The sequence below is a fragment of the Glarea lozoyensis genome (genome assembly GCF_000409485.1).
Source record: "Glarea lozoyensis ATCC 20868 chromosome Unknown GLAREA14, whole genome shotgun sequence".
Taxonomy (NCBI): domain Eukaryota; kingdom Fungi; phylum Ascomycota; class Leotiomycetes; order Helotiales; family Helotiaceae; genus Glarea; species Glarea lozoyensis.
The window spans coordinates 1,232,312-1,253,494 of record NW_007360988.1 but is presented as its reverse complement, the minus strand read 5'-3'; the positions used below and the strand labels follow the sequence as shown (position 1 = coordinate 1,253,494).

The window sequence follows — 21,183 nt, the reverse complement described above, 5'->3', positions numbered from 1 at the left end:
ATACATTTCTTCATTTTGAAAACTTTCAATCTTAGGCAAGAATGCCAAGTATTCACCTTCTGACTCCATCATGTATTCACTCTATCAATCCATCAAACATTCACCACCACGTCAATTCAATTGGACTAGCCTTCTTGCAAGCGGCATCTCCCACTGCCGGCGAGCTATAAATTCTTTCTCAATTCTCAAATCCTCTTTCTTTCACCTCCACACCACAACCCCTCGACCACCACCACCACCACTTGCCGTCCTCGCCCTTCAAAATGCCGCGGTGGTCCAGTTTGGTTGTCCGAGGGGGCCCCCCACTAACCTTCGAGAGATGCTACCCTAAAGTACATGCAGGTGACGAGGCCCTAATGTCAAAAGAAGAGAGATACGTGGTCATCGCCATGCGGGCGTATGGCCATGTAATTGGTTACAACGAGGCGTTTGCCCGCGCAAAAAGCCTCTGGGAGAGTGGCGATGACCGGCCCAAGTGCCTTGCCTTCTTCGAGCCAGAGTACAATGCCGACTACAGCGACCGGCCGCGCCGATTCGATCCCAACGACCCAGAATCTATCGAACGCGCCGAGCAGTTCCGGCATCACTCAGACGAATTCGTCGCCGTCTACGGAATCAAGGAGTTCTACACCGACATCTCGATCTGGATGACGACCCCCTTTGATGAGTCTCTCGTGCCCAACTTTAACATTCCATTTCATGTCTTGGTCGACGATGCCACGTTCACCTTCCTCAAGGTATGCTAGCGAAGCCATCACATGGCCGACCAAAAGAATGTTCGCGGTCTCAACCTGCTGGAGCTGGAGTCTGCATGGGCGAGAATGGTCTTCGAGAAATTCGAAGCCATCCCATTGAGTACAATCTAATCACGGATCGACCCGTCCAACAAAAATCTCCAAACCGAAAACCATGTTCGGGAAAGTAACAAGCAGCAGCTGATCAATCTGCTGCAGTATGTAAGCATATCCCTATCCATTTCCGCGCATCACCTCATCATTAGACCACCATACTCACTCATCCCCAGCGTTTCAAACCAAAATTGGAGCTCCGCCAATACTGGCTCTCTGCAGCCGAAAAGTACGGCTTCTCTGCCGAAGAAATTAAAGTAAGTTCCCCCTTCCCCAATCATCTAAAACCACCGCACTAACCAGTGCGAAAACAGACCTACGGCCCCGGCAAACGACTCGCGACGTCCGGTCCCGCTGCCCAATTCGTCGGCGACGACATCGACACCGAGCTTGCCAGGTGCCATGACCGTATGGAGCGACAACAGGCGTGGGCGGCGCGGAATATGGATGATGATGGACCTGTCACGCAGGAGGAACAGGATGAGTATAACGCTTGGTATGGGAAGGGGGCTGATGATGACGATGATGTCGGTGGCAATGAGTTGCGAAATTGGAAAATGGGTGCAAATGAAGAGGATGGTGATGTTGAAATGGCAGATTAGACGTAGCTGTACTGTGCTATGGATAGTATGTATGAGTAAGTCCTAAGCGAGGATGTAAATGTCGGAGTATTGGGTGTTGGATATACCCCCTGATTGGTTTCAAAGGCGCAAACAGAGTTCAGATTTAATAAACAATTCAAAAAGTAATAATTTCAATTTCATATCCTACCACTACTATTCAACCTCTCAATCCTAACGCTCAAACTAAACAATCCACAAATCCAAACACCCCAAGAAAGAAACAATACCAAACAACCCAATCCAATCAAACAATCCATAAACACCAACCCCAAAAACAGGCACGCAAGCATGTATAACAATCTTCATCCAACCCCTCTCAATCTAAACATCCCACCCAAGCCCCTTAGCAAGCGGACTCCCCACCTTGGGCGCCCACTGCAGACTCTTCCGTCTCGCAGCCATCAGTCGCATCATGACACTCTCATCCTTCTTCTGGCTCAAAAAGCCTTTACCCTCTTCAATTCCGCCCTCTTGGGCATCCTCGAAGAATCTGCCTTTCGCGGGTGGAGCAGTTTGTTGCACCAGTTCTTGCGTGTGCAAGAAATAGGGGGTTTGTCCGGTAGGTGTGTCTTCCCCATACAAACCGTTTTCCGTGTACAAGGAAGTGGTGGGTTCATAGGCTGGGGTGTTGGGGACGGGGGATAGCATTAGGGTTTGATTGGCGAGTTCATCATCGTTAGGTGATGAGGTTGAGGGAGAGCGGACCCATTGGATCGATTCGCGGCGCTTGGACTTGGATGTGTATGGGGTTTCCAAGTTTAGGAACTCTTTGGTGGGTGACATGTTGGATTTGCGTGGAGTGGTAGATGATGACACAAGAGTGCCGTTGAGGTTGGCTAAAGCCTTTGGCTCCATACTCTTGCGTCGACGATGACCACCACGGGGAACGTTAGATGTATCAACTGCGTACGGAGCCTCATCAAGCCACTTATTTTCTCGCTCACAACTATTGCATGTTAGATCGGATTGGTAATTGCCAAAGGTAGGGAAACTTACTCAAGAACCCATCCAACGCCAACACATGAAACAACACCACCAGTCTCTCTGACTTTCTCAAGAGTTCGCTTTCCACCATCTTTGAAAACTACATGTGTGATTCCAATTTTGGCTCCATCCTCAGCACTCCCATTCCAGTTCCATGACTTGACGCAGCGAGCACCCATTTGTACCAGAAGTTCATTGAAAAGCACACTAGCATCAGCTCCTTCAGTAGTGTGAACATCGACATATACAACTGCACCCTTAAGCAAAGCAGTGTTAACATCCCGACGAGGAGTACGAGGGGGTGTGCCAAGATTTGACCATAAAGCGGCATCTTCCTTAGTAGGTGTGAAGCAGGCGTCTTGCATAGAAACATCCTCGGACTGCTTTGCTCGACGTGGAGTACTCTCTGTCTGTGAGTAAGAGATCACTGTGCTGCTACGTTTAAGATTTCCCGATGGTCTTTGGACGGGTAAGCGCGAGATAGTCGCGCTACGCTTCTTTGGTGAAGGACGCATTGGGGTGTCATCTGCTGCTGGCTTGAGGGGAACTTTAGAAACGGTATGGCATACTCTCTCGGTAAGGATACGTTTTGGTGTTGTGAATGAAGGCATTGAAGTACTTTGTGGCAATGAGAGTGCAAGAAGTGTCGGATCGATTGGCATACTGTTCTCATCACCATATTCCTGACTGGCTTCAGAAGGGGCGGACTCATCGGCTTCATGAGCTGGCGCATGTTCCTCGTGGGCAACTGCAATTGCCTCAATCTCATCTGGCTCCAAGAGCGACAACTCATCAGCTTCATTTGCAAGATCGAGATCCTCCTCATCTAGTTCAACAGGTGTGAAGTTTTCCTCCAAGATGTCCATCTCCGTGATTTCTGGCTCAGCTACGACGTCCGGTTCCTCTCGGACAGACATTTCATCATCGAAAAATGTGCTCTTCACAGGTGAAGCCTCGGCCGAAATTTGGATTGCGGCATACACAGATGATCTTCTGTCTCCAACCGGCGAAGGCTCTTCGCTGGAGGTATCTGATTTGACAGGACTTGCAGCCATCCAATCACTCAGCTGTCTTGCCAGTGGTGTGAAACCCAAATTTTCGGAAGCTTTATCCTCGGACAGAACGATGGATTTTGATGTTCTAGGAGTCTTTGCAATAGCCGTGAAAGGAGTTGGAGTAGCTGGACATGAGTCCAACTCATGTGAAGAGCTTCTAAAGCCAGCAAATGGGCCACCAGTATATCTGAAAGATTCCGAGGCTAGCTCATCTTCAGAATCGGAATCTGCAAATGGACTATCGTTCCCTTCTGGAAGATTGAAGGTACCTGTGCTGTATCTTGAGGGTGTGCCTGGCGGAGTATTACCATTGGCGGCGAAATCTTCCCCAATAACAACTTCCTCCTCGACGAGTTCCACTTCATCAATAGCCATGGGCTCTGGAGCGGAAGCAAGTTCTGTCTCGTCAACTGTGCTTTCTGCGACATTCTCGTCAGGGATGATGGAAGAAGGATCTGCTTCACGTGGAACGATCGAAGACAATCGACCAGAAAATTTCATGCTCTGTTCAGCAGCTTCGGACATCAAAATATCCTCCTCTTCCGGTAGTGGATCGCTGACTTGGACTGCCTCAATAACAGGTACGGCGGGGGTGGTGTTGACAGATCGCATCAGGCTTCTGTTCAAGGTTCTGGGAGTCGCGATTTTCGTCATCTTCAGTGTGCTGACTTTGGGAGTGGCAGTAACTGAAATCTTGGTGGTGTGGGATCTACTTGGGGAACCATTTTCAGCTACTTTGGTGGGTGACTGTGGCTTTCGTGCTGGAGATTGTAGTAACGAAGTTTTGAAAGCTGATGGCGTTGCTGGTGCTTGTGGAAGTGATAGCTTAAAGGGGGAACCTCGAATGGCAGAGGCGCCAAGTGTATTTCCCAGATTGGACTTTTGAGGTGATGCGCCAAACAAAGATTCTTTAGCTTTGAATGGTGACTGAGGTGGTCGACGTGCTGGACTGCCGATAACAGATGCGCCGAGTTCTTGTGTGGTCACTCTGTGAACAGATATCGAATTGGTGAAATCGAGCTTCTTTGCTGTGTTGAAAATGCTTCCTGGTGGTTTAACAGGGCTCTTCATGAGAGGCTTCATTGGAGTCTTTTCGTTCGTGGCGAGTTCATCTTCGGAAAGTGGCTCCCTTGAAGTAGAAACTTGCGTTGCTTTCTTCGGGCTCAGTGGCGATGGCTTTTGTGTCTTCTCCTCTACAGTAGACTTTGCACGGCCTCTAGTTGCGCGAGCTGTGACTGTAGCAGCAGGTTTTCGAACGGGTTTTGCTCGAAGGCCTGTACCGACATCAGTCGCCTTTGCCTTACCTTTGGCATTTGGTGGTGCTGGCACGATGTTCTCTTTGTCGGGCTCTTCAAATTTGACCGTTTTCTTTGGGATTGGAGGTTTTGTAACAGTGGTTGCTCGGGCACGAGTTGCACGTTTTGGAGGCTCTTCAGGCGCTGATGATTCTGTAGCCACTTCAATCTTCTTTGGCCGACCTCTTAATGACCTTGTATGCTCTGCAACCGGTGCCTCTACGATTGTCTTCTTTGGTCGTCCTCTTGTAGTTTGTGGCGCAACCGGTGCTGGAGCTTCCGCTGGTACAACTTTCTTGGCTCTCCCTCGAGTTGCGCGTACTGGTTCTGGTTCGATTATTGGCTTCATGTTGAGTTCGTCCTCATCTGGTTCTTGTTGCTGTTCTTCTTGCGCTTCATCCGCTCGGGTCTTGCGTTTAGTCGTAGAGGCAGCCCGAGTTAGCTTTGCTTTGGATGCGGCAGTCGCGATCTTGGTCGTTTTGACGCCAGCATCATCTGTCTTTGCTGCCGCCCGGGCACGTGTAACACGCTTTGGTGGCGATTGAGTATTCATCTTGAAGTAATGGTGTTAGTAAAATCGATGATTGATGAAAGTAAAATTACATTGACGCGATGTTGAAGTAGTAGTGATAGCATTTGCTATGTTTATCAGAAGGCCTTGTTTATCTTGGAAGCAAGCTAGCGGTTGCTATGCCAGCGTGTTAGCGACGAAAAGCGGGTCGACCTTCCGAACCGCCACGTCACGTGACTGTGCTCTATATGTCGAGACTCATCACCAAGCATTTCGACAAAGAATACCTCAATGTCAACTGAACTACAAATCCGACCATTTGCCCAAATACACTCCTTGCATTACTTAAGTATCAGCTGATCGAATAACGGTTGCTCAAAATTTCGACCTGTCGTTGAAGGTGTTTCACCGCCATGCGAGAAGTACATGACACGTTAGACCCTTAGCCTTTGTATGTCATGGAGGCCACAACATGATCTGATCAATTTTGATAGATACATATTACGCCACGCCTCATGTATATCCCTAGAGAGAACGACTTCAACTGGAGAGAATTCAGGAGGAAAGCTAACATCTCTTATCGCAGCGACCTTCTGAGCAGGAAAGCCGTAAGCAAGATGCCAAATTTCCATCCCACTTCGTAGCTTGTCCGAATCCCTCGGAAATATTCTCTCGTCAGGCTTCAAGTGAGGGATAGGGAACTTTCGCCGTGCCAATTGGTATTGCCGTCAAGACCCTTGCCACGCAGCTCGCAATATCGCGGGGAGGCGTTTTGATGCTCGTTCCTTTTTCCTCCCTCGTTCATATAGCCTTACATATGCAAGTAACCCGTTGCCTCCTATGAAAACCCAAATCGCAGCAGTTGGGCAAACGCAATGCAGCTTCAATTTGGCCGCCTTACCGCCGTTACAACAACGAGATGAGAAGCTGCTGGAACTGAGTGAGGATTGGCTAAGCGAGTCACCCCTCCATGAGTGACAACTGACCCCGCGATGGGAAATGGCACTTGCGATCTGATATCGCACTGCTCCCGGCATGATAAGCAGGTGCAAAGATTCAGTGCGACACCGTACCAAACCCTACGACCCGGTATCGCCGTGGATGGCAAAGGATTTGATGATCATGTTGTCCAGCTCGGCAGGACCAGACGAACTTGCATCGCGCACTCTGGCGAGGTCATATGTCGGCATGCGCTGTTTTGCAGGATCAGATTGAATGTGTCCAATGAGATCTGGAAGTGAAAATCACCTTGCTGCAAGAGGCCATCAGCGAGGCATCAGCAATGAGGGATTGCATGAATATTGGCAAGATGGCTTGCATGTTGGTTAGACTAGATGGAGATCATCCAAATAGTTGCACTATTGCGATTGTGAGTCGTGGTAGTGGATACGTAGAGACTTGAGGTCATGATATTACACTTTCCAGTAATACCTATATCCTCTGTGTTGAAACCGAATAATAGAAAATGGAGCAATGATAGCACTAGTAGTCAGGAACCTCTGCGGGTAGGAAAATTCTCCGATCAATGAAACGAAGAGGTCTGGACGATGAGGGAGAGGAGAGGGTCCAGATTTCATTCGGGAATCCGACTAATGACTCGGTCGCCCGGGAGTTCAATGATCCGTTTGTAGCCAGTGAGGGAGTTTCCTCATACTGCCACTGACTTGGATATCGATGTCTGCAGCAACTCCCCAGATTGAGCATTGATGATTTGAGAGTGGGATGAGAAAGCTTGCAGCATGTAGGAAGTAAGGTTGTTGTGAAGGCGGGATCAATTGAGTAGTCGGTAGCTCGGAATCGCGGGGTTTCCCTCTGGCGTCAGATCCTTCTATCTCTGTACGTGAGCATGTCGTTGCAGGTTGGCCGTTGGTGAGTTGTCAATCTGTACAGTCCAGTCGTTTCTCTGTCTTTCTGTCGTTCCCGATACAACAAGTAACCTGGCACATATCACGAAACCTGATGGACCATATGAGGGGCAGCGAGCTGTTGACGATAGGTCATGCCCCTCCGGATGGTGATCATAAATGCGAGCCATTTGGAGAGCAGTGCGCGCAAACAGAGCTCGATATTGTGGGTGGGATCTCTTATAAGTCCAGGGATGGTCCATGGAGGGGTGCTTGGAAGTTAATAGATCTGATATAGCTTCTCAGCTTGTCACTGGCAAACGGAAAACGATACTTGTTTCGACGAGGCGGTGGGCAATACGGGGTATGGGACGAGTATTGGCACACGGCAAGTATTGATATGGGCGTAATGGCAAAGACACTCAAAGGATTCTGCCAAATCGCTTAACCGTCAGTGTTTTTATATCGCGGACACATATTTAGCCAATAAAGCCAAAGCCACCGAGACGAGCATTTCTCGACATTTGTTTGTTATTGATTGAACGGCGGGAGTGGTCGATTATTGGTGGACAGTGGTGTTTGAGAGGTTCGGATTGTCCTGTTTCCTCAGTGGTTGAGACGCACTACTCAGGGGAGTCTGCTGGCATTCAGCGCGCGAGTCGAGTCGAAGAGGGTCCTCTGGCCGGTCGAGGCCGTAACGAGCGAGCAGGTCAGAATCCACATTCTGAATCCGGATTTGATGTTATGATATGCCGTATTGCTACGGCGACTGACTACTGCAGTTATACGGAGACTTGAATATAACTACTCCTCATGTGACTTAGAACAGAGTCAAGAAAGTACGATTCGAGATGGAGTCGTTGTGGTAGTCTATCAAGGTCTAGTGCGCCATCTAGTACTGGCGAGCCACTCAGGCAACAAGGCCAAGTTCTCGAAGGGTCCCACACTAGCCCAGAAAGAACGAATCGAGGGTTTCCCGGCAGTACCCGCTGCCACCCCTAAGAGCTTGTGGTGTTATGATTGGCGTAGATTCTCCTCGTGCACTTGACACGGTGGGGCAGCGCTGCAGTGAGGGCTCGCTTTCTCTCGCTAGACAGCAGAATCCCCGCCATGATTGGTCTCCTCCCCGCCGAGGCTGGGATGCTCAGACCAGGCGAGCAAATCTTCCGACCCACCACGACCCAGTCCACCTGCCACTCTCACCGCTATATCGTTGCCCTTCGAGCCCGCTTTCCTCACCTCCCACCTCGCAACGGACCTCTCACCGACATACATCGTGAGGTCGACCTCCGCTGCCCTCGTCCTCAAAGAGCGGTGTCACCATCTCTCTTCTTACAATACTATTGACACTTCCGTCAGAAAACTTCCGCGAAAATGACCTCGAATCTCGACTTCTCCTCAGAGGGTCTGTTGGACCTAAACTTCGACCAACGAGACTCCCGATATCCCTTCACGGAAACGATGGCGTCTCGCGCAACTTGGCCAATGCCTCTAGATATGGCCTCAGGAGCAAGCGAGGAAAGACGCGAAACTTCGCCGGGTCTGAGTACACATCAGCAGCAATTCCCACAAACCAGCCATCACAACTCTCCAACGCTCCTCACAGACTGGCCGATGCAGCAACAGCAACCTCCTCAGCAGCTTCCGCCCTATATCCCAGAGAACTCGCTGGTGGGAACGCAGTTCAATCCGTTCAGTGGGAACTTTCAGACATCGCCGCTCGATTACCATCTCCCAGCCACCCTGCCTTCGACAACCGGAGCGTTTGAAGCCGGACTCCAGATGGAGGCACCATTCAATGGATTACCACAGACGATAGAGCAAGCGGCTATGTGGGCGAACTGGCAGGAGATTGAGAGCGCCATGTATTCGGCAAACGGGACAGAAGGAATGAATATGGGAGGTCGTCAGAGCCTCGGGAGCAACTCGCCTACGGGGACATATCTCGAAGTCCTTTCTCTTCCAAGTTCAAGTAGTGATAATGGATGGACCACTGTAGACACTTTCCACAACATGGAGGCGTATCATCAAGCACATAATGCCGCGATCTTCAACCCGGGCCAGACATTACATCTGAGGACCTCCTCGGATTCATCACAATCCGACGGCACCGGACACACGATAGAATCATTCGGTAGTTTCGAAGACATCGCATCGTATCCACCATTTTCACCATACTCGCCCGGCTCAGATGCATACGTCGATACCACCAACGTGCATCGTAATTGCTATCACGGAGAATCTTCGCATCAGCACAACCACGACATTGTCAGCCCGGCTGCCGCTGTCGCTCCAGTTCCAATCAAGATGTCACCATCCACCCGCACCACCCCATCTTCTTCAACATCATCACCACCAGCACGAAGAAACTCTGCACCACGTAAGAGTCCAACCGCCAAAGCCACCAAACCTGTCATTCGCCGAACGTCAAATGGAAAGAAAGACACCGAGAAGCGTGTCGGTAGACGTCGGGGCCCATTGTTACCCGAGCAGAGGAAGCAAGCCAGTGAAATTAGAAAGCTTAGAGCTTGCTTAAGATGTAAATTTCTCAAGAAGACCTGTGACAAGGGCGAGCCCTGCACTGGTTGCCAACCTTCTCACGCCAGATTATGGCAAGTTCCATGTACACGTATCGATATTAAGGACATCGGTTACTTCATGAAGGATTGGCGGGCCGACTATGAACGTCACGTTGGTAGAGGTGTTTCCGTTTACAACATCAAGGGCTTCGGACCAAAGGAGGAGTTAATTTGGATCACTCACGGATATGGTTTTGCCATTCCAATCATGGCCCGCGAGGTCTACGTTACAGATGACAGCTGTTTCCAGGTCGACTGGGTTGAGACTGGTGATCATGATGAACCATTAGAGTTCGATACACGCACTGAGAGAATGTCAGCTGGTTCAGAAGGCATCTCAACCGAGGCGCTGTCAGAATATCTTGATAAACATCTTGATGGGCCTTTCGAAGAGTTTGTTGATGAATACTTTGAGGGAACACCATTCATCACCGAGATTCTCAAGACCGCTCATCGATACTACATGAAGGAGAAGGTTTCTGTTGTCCGAAAAGCATTGAAACTTGTCCTTGCTTACAACTTGACCCTTCATGTCACCATGGTTGAGCAACGTGGAGATGAGCACCCTATGGAAGGCATCATTGATGACGAGGACTCCAGATTCAACGGAAAGATCATTGCACCTGTCATGATCAACTTTCAGATCAAGTGTGCTCTTGCTGACATGTGGCGAGAGCTACAAAAGGAGATCCTCGAAGAGTTATCGTCTCTCTACTCCAGCGTCTACAGTGGAGACAGACTCAAGAACTGGCCTACCATCTTCATGCTTGCCTCCATCCTCCTCGCCGTCTGGGAAGAGATGCAATTCGATTGCCATTACCGCGTTCCCGACACCGCTGCTGTCAACAAGTTCTGCAATGACATGGAGACTACTCCCGTCGGTGTCATTGTTGGCTTGTTCCATGCCATCTCGCAAAAGCTTCCTTCCTTCACCGAATGGGAAACCCGCCGACATGGTCAACTGCTCAACAACAACGTGGCTGTCTGTGAGGCCATGACCGAAATGAGAGAGCATGTCACCAAGCATGGTAAGTTTAATCAATCACTTTTTCAAACATCCACTAACCATCCAACAGAGGATTATCTCAAGACCCGTCCAGATTCCAAGTTTGACCGAAGAGACTTTGACTCGTTATCCAACAAGTTCCTTTCCAAACTTGTCATTCGGGCCAACTAGTTTTCCTTCTTGCAGATACACTTCTATATACCCATTGTGCATATGTCGACTACACCTATCACGTGGAAGGACCTTACTCACCTGGTCATTTACCCTTGCGAAACTATCAATCACTTTTTTCTTTTGTACAGCTACTACTCAGTGTCCTCAACAGACATGAGAATTTTCGGAAATTGGGACATCAAGCCAACAGCGCGGCTCTTTTGCATTATTTTCCTTCTCCGACACCGTTTCCCTGAAACGCAAAACTCACTTTTACGATTTAAAGGCATAGCGATGTTATCTGATTTTACTTTTCATCCTCTACGCTTTTCACGAAAAATGCCCCTCTTTCACGAAAGCTCTGTTATCACGGCCGACTTTGTTCTCCGAGAACTTTTATTATGATGTTTGCGTCAGCGAAGGGAATCTTCTTCTCTTTATCTGTACGAAATGGAGATCTGAGTAATTGATTGGTGGAAACAAACATATCTTGACCTTTTTTACGAAGATGATGGATTTATGGATTTATGGATTTATGTGTTTGATCTGATCGATGGATGGATTTTATACGTCATCTCTTTTTTTTTTTTACTTTACTTTTACTTCATGATTGAGATGCAAGTTTAATATATCTTATATATATTGCTTTTTATTCCAGAGGAATGAATGCCCATTTCGGAGGGCGTTGGAGGATCCGAATCTGGCATTTCGAGAGGGTCATCGAGAGTGGGGGTAGTTCAGATGAGATGTATATCAGATATACAGGATGATTTAAAAGAGATGGATATAGGATTTGGATGGTAGATTTAAAAAATATATTAAAATTTCAAACATTCATCTTTGCAAAATCTGGATTATGTGACGAACTGATTTTTTGGGCTGCTGATAAACCAGATGTTGCGAGTCTCAGCCATCCCGAATATCGCCCGCCAGCGTAGGGTTTCGAATATGCATTGATACCGCGGAGATTTCATGCGCCTAGGTCTAGAGTTAGGGGATTTGTGGTCGCGTCACGGATAAATCATGAATCTTTCGTTACGAATGAACGAACGAACGATTTCGCGGCCGTTGCGTCATCGGAGATGGGCTGGGCTTATCGCAAGGTGGATGCATCATGCTTGAATGTTGGATGATGAATAATCCGAATGTTACTGTAGTAACTATACTATACCCAGGGAATGAAGTTGAAGAGGTTGGTGAGTGGGCTATAAGATGGGATTGATGAGTTTCATGAATCGATATAATATCGAGAATTGGTTGGATGTTAGTCCAGCGCCTGGTGGCGACCTGAATTGAGGGGAACTGGACTGGTCTGAAGAGGCGGGGTGAATGGTGGCAGGAGGATCCTAGTCGCCGGTGCTCACGATGTCGGTGCCCCGGACTGTGACATGGTGATATCGCGACTTGGAAGTGAAGGCGAATCGTCAAAATGGAAGATTTAATACGAAATAAGTCGACTGCGCACGTGAATTATTAATTCATAAGAAATGAATTTTCATGCTCTAGGCTTTCCAAGTGAATAAAGGCAGATTTGAGTCATACGCCCGTACCTTTGAAAGACCTGGAATCTTCGAACCGCCAATAACTCAGCCTTCTATCAACATTCACGCTAGTCTCGTTTTAGTCAGCCCGCCCCGCTTGCATCCGCGACCGCCTCCCAACTCTACAAATACCTGGCCCTCCCTCAACCAGCCTTTCTCTCTCCCTCCTTCTTAAACAGCACACTCTCAACCCATACACTTGAGACAGCGACCTCTCTCTTCGCACCCTTCAGGACCAACCAACATATACTACACCGATACCTACATATACCCCTCACTACCGCAAACATGCAGATCTTCGTCAAGACTCGTAAGTTGTCACCTTTGATAAGGGTGGCGTTGGCTGCCTGGATGTCCGGATATCGTGCTAACATCATCTAGTCACTGGCAAAACCATCACCCTCGAGGTTGAATCCTCTGATACTATTGACAATGTCAAGTCCAAGATCCAGGACAAGGAGGGAATTCCCCCAGACCAACAGCGATTGATTTTCGCTGGTAAGCAACTTGAGGACGGACGCACCCTTTCGGATTACAACATCCAGAAGGAGTCTACACTTCACTTGGTTCTCCGCCTTCGTGGTGGTATGCAGATCTGTAAGTAAACAATATCGCCGCATCGTCATTCATCTGCTAACATCTTCCTTCAGTCGTCAAGACCCTCACCGGAAAGACCATCACCCTTGAGGTGGAATCGAGCGATACCATCGACAATGTGAAATCGAAGATTCAGGACAAGGAGGGCATTCCACCAGATCAACAGCGTCTTATCTTCGCTGGTAAGCAGTTGGAGGATGGCAGAACCCTTTCAGACTACAACATCCAGAAGGAGTCCACTCTCCACTTGGTCCTTCGTCTTCGTGGTGGTATGCAAATCTTCGTCAAGACTCTTACCGGCAAGACGATCACTTTGGAGGTTGAGTCATCCGATACCATCGACAACGTAAAGTCAAAGATTCAAGATAAGGAAGGTATCCCACCAGATCAGCAACGTCTCATCTTTGCCGGAAAGCAACTTGAGGATGGCCGCACCTTGTCTGACTATAACATTCAAAAGGAGTCCACTCTTCACTTGGTGTTGAGACTTCGTGGTGGTATGCAGATTTTCGTCAAGACCTTGACTGGAAAGACTATTACTCTCGAAGTTGAGTCTTCAGACACCATCGATAACGTCAAGAGCAAGATCCAGGATAAGGAGGGTATCCCACCAGACCAACAGAGATTGATCTTTGCCGGAAAGCAATTGGAAGATGGTCGTACATTATCTGATTACAACATTCAAAAGGAGAGCACTCTTCACTTGGTGTTGAGACTTCGTGGTGGACAGTAAATATGTTCGCATTAATGCCTCTGGGACACATTTGGCGTTTGATTTCTGCATCGGAGTCTGGGAGTTGATACCTGGTACATAGGTGATCATCATAGGTAGCATTGGGATATGCACACCTCTTCTAGCCAAATATAACATATTGAGGCGATCTAAATTTGTTTGATTTATGCATGTGATGTGAGACTGATGTGAACATGAGATTGAATTGTGAAGTTTGCTATGTCTAGATTCTGTAACTTTGTTATTGCTGCTGTTGTGTATCTCATTTGCCACTGCCAGCTTTGGGTCCCATAGATCTGAGTCTCCGGTTCATAAGGCTGAGAACCGTGCACCTGCCTCGTCCCACCTAAAAACTTCTTTGGCCACCCCACCAGACCGTGAAAACGACTTTCCACAAGTGTACACGCCCAGTCGAATCACCTTGCCACGTAGAATGCTCTCGAAATGCTCAACCTGGCCAATCGATGAAACGGTCTACGAGCTGCGGCATGAAGGAGACATGCACCGGTCCAGAGCAAGAGTACCTTGAGAGGGAGAAATCTGCTGCCGAGCGAGAGGGATATCTGCACCAAAAACAGCGAGGATACCTGAAAGGGACGGATGCCAGCGTACTTTTACCATCTGAGGATTGAAGTTTGGCCGAACCCAAGAGGAGATATTGATTTGAGGGAGAGGAAAGGTGGGGAGAAGAGGCAAAGTGCGGAGAGAGGGGTTTTTGGGAGGGAAGGAGTGAGGGAAGGGGATACTGTCTGGGTTCCGGATTGTGAGGCTGATATTTTTGATACGGGGAGTTGGCCGGGGTGTAGATTTGGGGGGAAAGAGAAAGAGGACGTGATTAAGAGGGGGAAGAGGTTTGGTGAGGAAGAGCGTGATAGAGCGTTTGGTGAAGAAACCGGAAGGCAAAAGAGTTTGGCAGCGAAAGGCAGTAGATTCACAAACGCAAATTCAACACCCCGAGAAGACGCTCCATTCAGCGGATACGCCGACCAACACACCACCCTCCGAAATTCGCCCTACGGTACCACATCAAATCACACACCTCCCGTGATAGACTGCGGACCCGTGAGGGTTTCGACGGAAGAAGATACGGGCGTCACACGACCACTACAAATTCCACAAAGTAAAGTTGGGGATCTGGAGGCTGCGAAGAGGGATTGGAGGTTTGAGAGGGTGAGGGTTGTGGCGTTTGATATGGCTGGAGGGAGGGATGTGGGGGGGAAGGGGGGAGGGGACGGGAGAGGGGAGGGGAGAGGAGATGGGAGAGGGGAGGGATTTGATGAGTGGTGGGAGGGGAGAGGGGAGTGATTTGATGAGTGGTGGGAGGGGAGAGAGTAGTGGTGCTGGAGTGGATAATGCGCTGGATCCTGGATTGAATGCTAGGTTGATTGCTTTGCGAAGTGATCAGGGCTCAAGTATTCAGCAGGGTTTGAATGTCGCTCGAGATTCCAACAATCCGCTGGGCTCGCACAGCTCACCCAGCTCCCATAATGGCATCAATGCTGGTCTTACTGCTGCCGGAGGAAATCGAGTCACAAAAGCGAAATACGAAGTTCTCGAAGGCAAAAGTACCGACATTGGATGGGGAATTGTACATTTATATCGAGATGGAGAGGAAACTCCTGGATTACGATCGAAACCTGAGAATCTCCCAATACCAGCTGGAGATACGGCGCCGCCATCTGTTGCGGGACTCAGGATGAAAGATGATGTTGATACAGAGATTGAAGATTGTACAACTCTTTGTATACCTGCTGTTCCTAGTTATCTCACACCTAGTGATTTTCTAGGCTTTGTTGGGGAGAAGACTAGGGAGCAGGTCAGTCATTTTAGAATGGTTATGACGGGACGAATGAATCGATATTTGGTACTTATAAAGTTTAGAGATAATGGGGAGGCTAGACGGTGGAGAGCTGAGTGGGATGGGAAGGTTTTTAATAGTATGGAGGTAAGTCTCTCTCTCCGCTATCTCAGAATCAATACTAATATTCTTCCAGCCAGAAACATGTCATGTCACATTCATCAAATCAATAACCTTCCAAACCCCAAACTCCACCCGCCCAAACACAAGTTACCCAGAACTATCCCACGACCCATTCAAACCTTCAACCTACCCCAAACCCTTTCCCCCACCAACCCCGAATCTAATCGAACTCCCAACCTGCCCCGTCTGCCTCGAACGAATGGACGACACAACCGGCCTTCTAACCATCCTCTGCCAACACGTCTTCCACTGCACCTGTCTCCAAAAATGGAAAGGCTCAGGCTGTCCCGTCTGTCGGCACACCAACCGACTCCTCCCCTCCCCCACTGACCCTCCCTTCGGCACCATCACCCACCTCTGCACCATCTGCGACACGCCCAATGACCTCTGGATCTGTCTCATCTGCGGCAACGTCGGCTGTGGTCGCTACGCCGGCGGCCACGCAAAAGAACACTGGAAAGACTCTGCCCACAACTTCAGTCTCGAGATCGAAACCCAACATGTCTGGGATTACGCGGGGGATTGCTGGGTTCATCGTCTTATTAGGGGGAAGGGCGATGATAAGATTATGGAATTGCCTTCTTCGTCGCGCGTTGAGGGGGAGGGGGAGGGGGATTTGGTGCCGAGGGAGAAGTTGGAGGGGATTGGCATGGAGTATACACATCTTCTTACCTCACAACTCGAGTCTCAGAGGATTTACTACGAATCCCTCCTCTCCCAAGCTGTCTCCAAATCCGCAGCCGCGTCTACCGCTGTTGCTACGGCCTCGGAATACCTCGCGTCCACCCAGGCTCAACTTGATGCTCTGAAAGCAGAACACGAAACCCTGAAATCAGACACGCTCCCGAACCTCGAAAAAGAGCTCGCGCGCGAAAAACGCAAGGCGGAGAAATCGGCCGAGATGGCACGCGCGTTCGGGAAGCAATTAAAGGAGGAGCGGAAAGTGAGTGAGGGACTCATGGAGCGGATTGGGTGGCTGGAGGAGAGGATGGGGGAAATCAAAAGGGAGGTGGGGGTTGTGAGGGGGGAGTTGGAACAGGAGAGGGAGGTTAATAGGGATTTGATGTTTGCTTTGGGGGCGGGCGAGAAGTTGAAGGAGATGGGTGAGGAGGTGGAGGGTGGGAGTGTGATGGTACCTCTTCCGCCGCCGAGTGAGGGGAAGGGTGATGGGAGGAAGGGGGGGAAGGGGAAGGGGAGGAAGTGATTGATGGGGTTTTTGGAGTTGGTTTTGGGTTTGAGTGAAGGTGGTAGATTGGGGGGGGTGGGGGGTTGAGAGGTGTTTTTTGGCGTTTTGTAGAGGCGATTTTGGTGGATGGGTTTTGAAAGCGGCATTTGTAACTAGAACTCCTCCTCCTCTTACTCTTGGAGTTAACATACGTTTTTTTAAATATTCCCTGTTTACGTCGTTTTATGTTTCGTGATATTTGTTAAGGAATAATTTATTTACTTGTGTCCTAGCGTTCTCTATTCTCTGTTTATCCTTCTTAATGTGTTCTAGGAAGGAGAAAGGCGGTAGTATCGTTAGACATCTACGTATAACATCATCATTCAACGTAGTATCGTTAGACATCTACGTATAACATCATCATTCAACGTACCGTCGGAAGCTGTATTTACCTAGGTACCTAACTATCAAATTATCGCTCCTATTGTAAGTAGAAGATATCATTTCGTTTTCTAGTATCGATAAACTACGACAGTATCCGGTTAATCTCGTGATACATTAGTAGTATGTAAGGAATTTGATAAACGCCTAATATATCTCCTATCTCTTCATCTTCACATAACCTCGAAAACACTTTTGCCAAATCAACGAAACAAACACGACATATTCGGATACACCCTCACGATAGACATAATCAACGAATCCTCCCCCGTTAGGTAGCGAGACGAGAATTTACAAAAGAATTCTCGTCGTCTAAGAAAAATATAATGAAATATATAATTATCGACAAAGTACATAGGGGTGAATGAAAACCTTGTAACTTGTCCTATTCTACGGGCATCGCGATGTTAACAAGATGTATTACACCTAACTTTTGTAAAAGTAGAAACAAAAGCTTTGTGTTTTAATAATAGATTGTATTTATACTAGCGTATAAAGTTCTTTACTACGCAGTCTGTTACCACGTAATTACAACTAGCCCACCCTACCCTATCTTAACATCTACCTAAAGAAAATATATACACCCCATCATCTTTCAATGAAGAATAATCAGTATATCTTTCCCCATCCATCGGCCTATCACCAAAAACATATCTCCCTGCTCATACACCCTACCTAATCTTATAATCAACTTTATTAGATATCACTACCGCGTATCTATTCCATCCTACCTAAATCACATCAACCCAAGCCCCTTTATCTCCGACGTGGAATTTGAAAATGGAAGTTGTGGTTTTGATACCATGCGTGGGAAGACGAGCGTGGGATAAGCTTCTAGCCTTCGAATTCTTGATCCGCTCAGATATTCAAAACCCCACATGACATCCCACCCGGACGAAATCTAACACCCCCTTACAATTTCGCGAAAAATAATTACTCTCAACTACCGCTACTCGTCGACCTCTAACCCCTTTCAATCCCTTAACATCCCTAACTAATACACCTCTATTCCCATTCTCATACAGCGCCCATCTATCCAATCCCCCTTAAAACTTCCACCTAGAACACATTCAGAAGCCCGTATAAATCAATGAATCTATACCTAGGTACTCATGTATCTAATATATTCTGTAGTACGAGACAAAGTTCACTTGATCTATCATCTACGAGAGATATGTTGGTAAGAAAGAGAGACTTGTACCTTTTCATTCGTACAACGCGCCATCTATACAAACTCTCCAAACCTTACATGACAGAGCTAGAACCCTACGCACAGCAGATGTTCAAACGTCAAAGACCATACAACTCGATTAACCTCTACTCACTCAACTCACCCACCTCCTGCACATACCATTCTAGTACATCACAGTCAAGCTCCCTCACAAACCACACTTTCACATCACAACACACTATACTATCACATCACAACACACCTATACCTTCACACGTCACTTCACATACCAATCCATAACAAGCCCACTCACAAGCTCCCACATAATATACTTTCACATCACATCACACCACACTACCACACCACATCACACCACACTATCACACCACACCATAAATACATTAAACAATGATTTTCAAATTCTCCTCTTTTCCACAAACTATAAACTACAATCACAAATTTTGTTTTCCATTTCCTTCCCACGTCTTCCCTTAAATCACCCTATCAGCAGAATCTTCTCCCTCTACATCCATTACAACACTAACCCACCTGCCTGCCTACCCACCACCACCACCACCCATCATCCTTCCCCCACCGCAGCAATCAAACAACAACAGCACAGTGCGCACGCAAAAACATATGCATGCATGTACGTTTCTTGAAACTTGAAAGCGAGGCAAAAAAATAAAAATTAGATTTAATAACAAAAGGGAAACAAAATCATGGGAATATCCACCGCCATTATTATAAAACCGAATAGACCATTTCATTTCCTACCGCCCCCATCAATGATAGAAAACCCCCCAATCCCGCTTGCTAACCCCCCCGCTGACATCAAGATTTAGTCCAAACAAAACGCACTGGGTATACGTTCTCGATGTCACACGTTGCTATCGATTAGGAAATTTTTATTTTTTAGACGGCAAGAGTCTCTTGACGACCACGGTTCTCTCCGTTGATGGTGCTGTCCTGGTTGATGGAAGATGCGCCGGCCTCCTCCTCGCTCAAGGCATCGTCATCGTACTCGTCACCACCCTTGTGTGCGCTCGCTGGGATCCAGAGACCAGATTCACGATCGTTGAGAGGTTGATCCTGACCAGATAGATCATGTCCCTCACCTGAACGTTGTGCGCGACGACGTTGAGAAAGGTTTCGGGAGCGGGTAGAGAGCTTGGATGAGACGGCAGCGTTTGCGGTAACCCAGTTGGTAAGAGAGTCCTCACAATCCTGAATGATTGCCTTTGAAGTCTCATATCCATCATATGCAGCACGAGTCTCACCTGGAGTGACTGGGGTATCATCAATAAGCTCGAGCAAGTGCTTTCCGTAACCAGCAATGATAGCAAGCTTCTCGCAGTGCTCACGGAGAGCATCGAATTGGTAGGTATAGGCAGCCTTTAGCTTTTCGCGGGTGATGTTTGACAATTGTGCCTCAGCGACGAGGGACTCGGCCTCAGCACGGACAAGTTCCTGCTCAAGAACGACAATCTTTGGGGAGTTTGGCTCCTTGTATTTGAGTTGGGCGATTTGATCGGTGATCTTTTGCTTGCCTGTACACGTGATTAGCATATGTTCATTGGTAGCGATTCTCCCGCAACTTACGGTCTCTGCTTGGCTGAACGGAAGCTTCGATATTTCGGATGCTCTTGATTGTAACACGGTATTGGTCATAACGATCAACATATTGATCCTCAAGCTCACCAATCTCGTAGAGCAAGACACCAAGTTTGTCCGTAACATCCGAGACGTCATCATCACATGCCTCACCCCAGATGGAGAGTTGTTGCTAGAAAATGTCAATTGAGTTTCGTTTTGCGCCGAAAAAGATAACTTACTGCAACTTCCATGCGCTCACGGCCGACAAGTTCCATGCTTCGCATAACGTTCTTCTCCATCTTTACAAGCTGGGTAAGCTTCTTTGCGAGATCCGGACCGAATTGGCCGGCAGCCTGACGACGGAGAGCATGACCTGGATGGTTGTATTAGCGCATGCATCTAATCAATAGTTTGAATTGACCGGTTGGTGAGGGTCGGGCATGCCAACTTGGATTGATTGCGCATTGAGATAATGTGCAAACAAGCAAGGTCTGAGGGCAATCTCGTGAAGAAATAGCCAGATTGATCAAATAGCCACGACAATCTGGCAATCATTTCGCGATATTGCGCTGCGCTGTTTGCCTCTCATGTGAAGGAGGAGCAATAATCGAATGCGTCATAAAAAAGGGTATGCACTAACCAATTCCGCCCTTTCCAAAAAGTCTTCCGGATTTTGTGCTTGAAGATGGTGGTGGAGGATTTTGGAGCTGCGATGCCTGCGATGATACTGTATCAGTCTCTATTCATCCATAGTATATCCTCCTCGGATTGAGCTTTGTATACTCACGGTAGGAGCCCGCGACTGTCTCATAGAATATGTGCGATGCATGATTGCGATTGATTGAATCTAAAGCTCAATTCTTTGTTGACTCGTGTATGCGATTGTCTCTCGTAGTAACAGACTCTCTTCGATATCTGCAGTTGGTTTCGAGTATAGAGATTATTGTTGTTGTGTGAAGAAAAGAGAAGAAGAAGCTCTCGAGCGGAAAGAGCTGTTGATGATTACACCTCTCCCCCGCGACTGCGCGGTGGGTCCGGTAGCCATGACGATCAGGCGCGA

General features: G+C 48.1%; 7 protein-coding genes across 7 annotated transcripts; 4 read left to right on the top strand and 3 right to left on the bottom strand.

Moving 5' to 3' along the window:
* Positions 1–263: 263 nt before the first annotated feature.
* GLAREA_07001 (uncharacterized protein) lies at positions 264–1,450 on the top strand (the record flags this gene model as incomplete). The annotated part of the gene is made up of 3 exons (XM_008080949.1): positions 264–737; positions 1,025–1,105; positions 1,163–1,450. 3 exons carry the CDS (start codon positions 264–266, stop codon positions 1,448–1,450), a joined length of 843 nt encoding a protein of 280 aa, XP_008079140.1.
* Positions 1,451–1,792: 342 nt separating this feature from the next.
* On the bottom strand, positions 1,793–5,358 carry GLAREA_07000 (BRCT; the record flags this gene model as incomplete). Its single annotated transcript, XM_008080948.1, has 2 exons — positions 1,793–2,417; positions 2,468–5,358. 2 exons carry the CDS (start codon positions 5,356–5,358, stop codon positions 1,793–1,795), a joined length of 3,516 nt encoding a protein of 1,171 aa, XP_008079139.1.
* A 1,037-nt stretch (positions 5,359–6,395) lies between these two features.
* On the bottom strand, positions 6,396–6,636 carry GLAREA_06999 (uncharacterized protein; the record flags this gene model as incomplete). Its single annotated transcript, XM_008080947.1, has 2 exons — positions 6,396–6,509; positions 6,565–6,636. The coding sequence occupies 2 exons, from the start codon at positions 6,634–6,636 to the stop codon at positions 6,396–6,398; spliced, it is 186 nt and encodes a 61-aa protein (XP_008079138.1).
* Positions 6,637–8,534: 1,898 nt separating this feature from the next.
* GLAREA_06998 (uncharacterized protein) lies at positions 8,535–10,916 on the top strand (the record flags this gene model as incomplete). The annotated part of the gene is made up of 2 exons (XM_008080946.1): positions 8,535–10,767; positions 10,816–10,916. 2 exons carry the CDS (start codon positions 8,535–8,537, stop codon positions 10,914–10,916), a joined length of 2,334 nt encoding a protein of 777 aa, XP_008079137.1.
* A 1,811-nt stretch (positions 10,917–12,727) lies between these two features.
* GLAREA_06997 (Ubiquitin-like protein) lies at positions 12,728–13,769 on the top strand (the record flags this gene model as incomplete). The annotated part of the gene is made up of 3 exons (XM_008080945.1): positions 12,728–12,749; positions 12,821–13,036; positions 13,090–13,769. The coding sequence occupies 3 exons, from the start codon at positions 12,728–12,730 to the stop codon at positions 13,767–13,769; spliced, it is 918 nt and encodes a 305-aa protein (XP_008079136.1).
* Positions 13,770–14,257: 488 nt separating this feature from the next.
* On the top strand, positions 14,258–16,954 carry GLAREA_06996 (RING/U-box; the record flags this gene model as incomplete). Its single annotated transcript, XM_008080944.1, has 4 exons — positions 14,258–14,377; positions 14,442–14,939; positions 14,971–15,714; positions 15,764–16,954. The coding sequence occupies 4 exons, from the start codon at positions 14,258–14,260 to the stop codon at positions 16,952–16,954; spliced, it is 2,553 nt and encodes an 850-aa protein (XP_008079135.1).
* Positions 16,955–19,442: 2,488 nt separating this feature from the next.
* On the bottom strand, positions 19,443–20,952 carry GLAREA_06995 (meiotic expression up-regulated protein 14; the record flags this gene model as incomplete). The annotated part of the gene is made up of 5 exons (XM_008080943.1): positions 19,443–20,077; positions 20,130–20,313; positions 20,363–20,496; positions 20,764–20,839; positions 20,911–20,952. 5 exons carry the CDS (start codon positions 20,950–20,952, stop codon positions 19,443–19,445), a joined length of 1,071 nt encoding a protein of 356 aa, XP_008079134.1.
* Between the last annotated feature and the right edge of the window lie 231 nt (positions 20,953–21,183).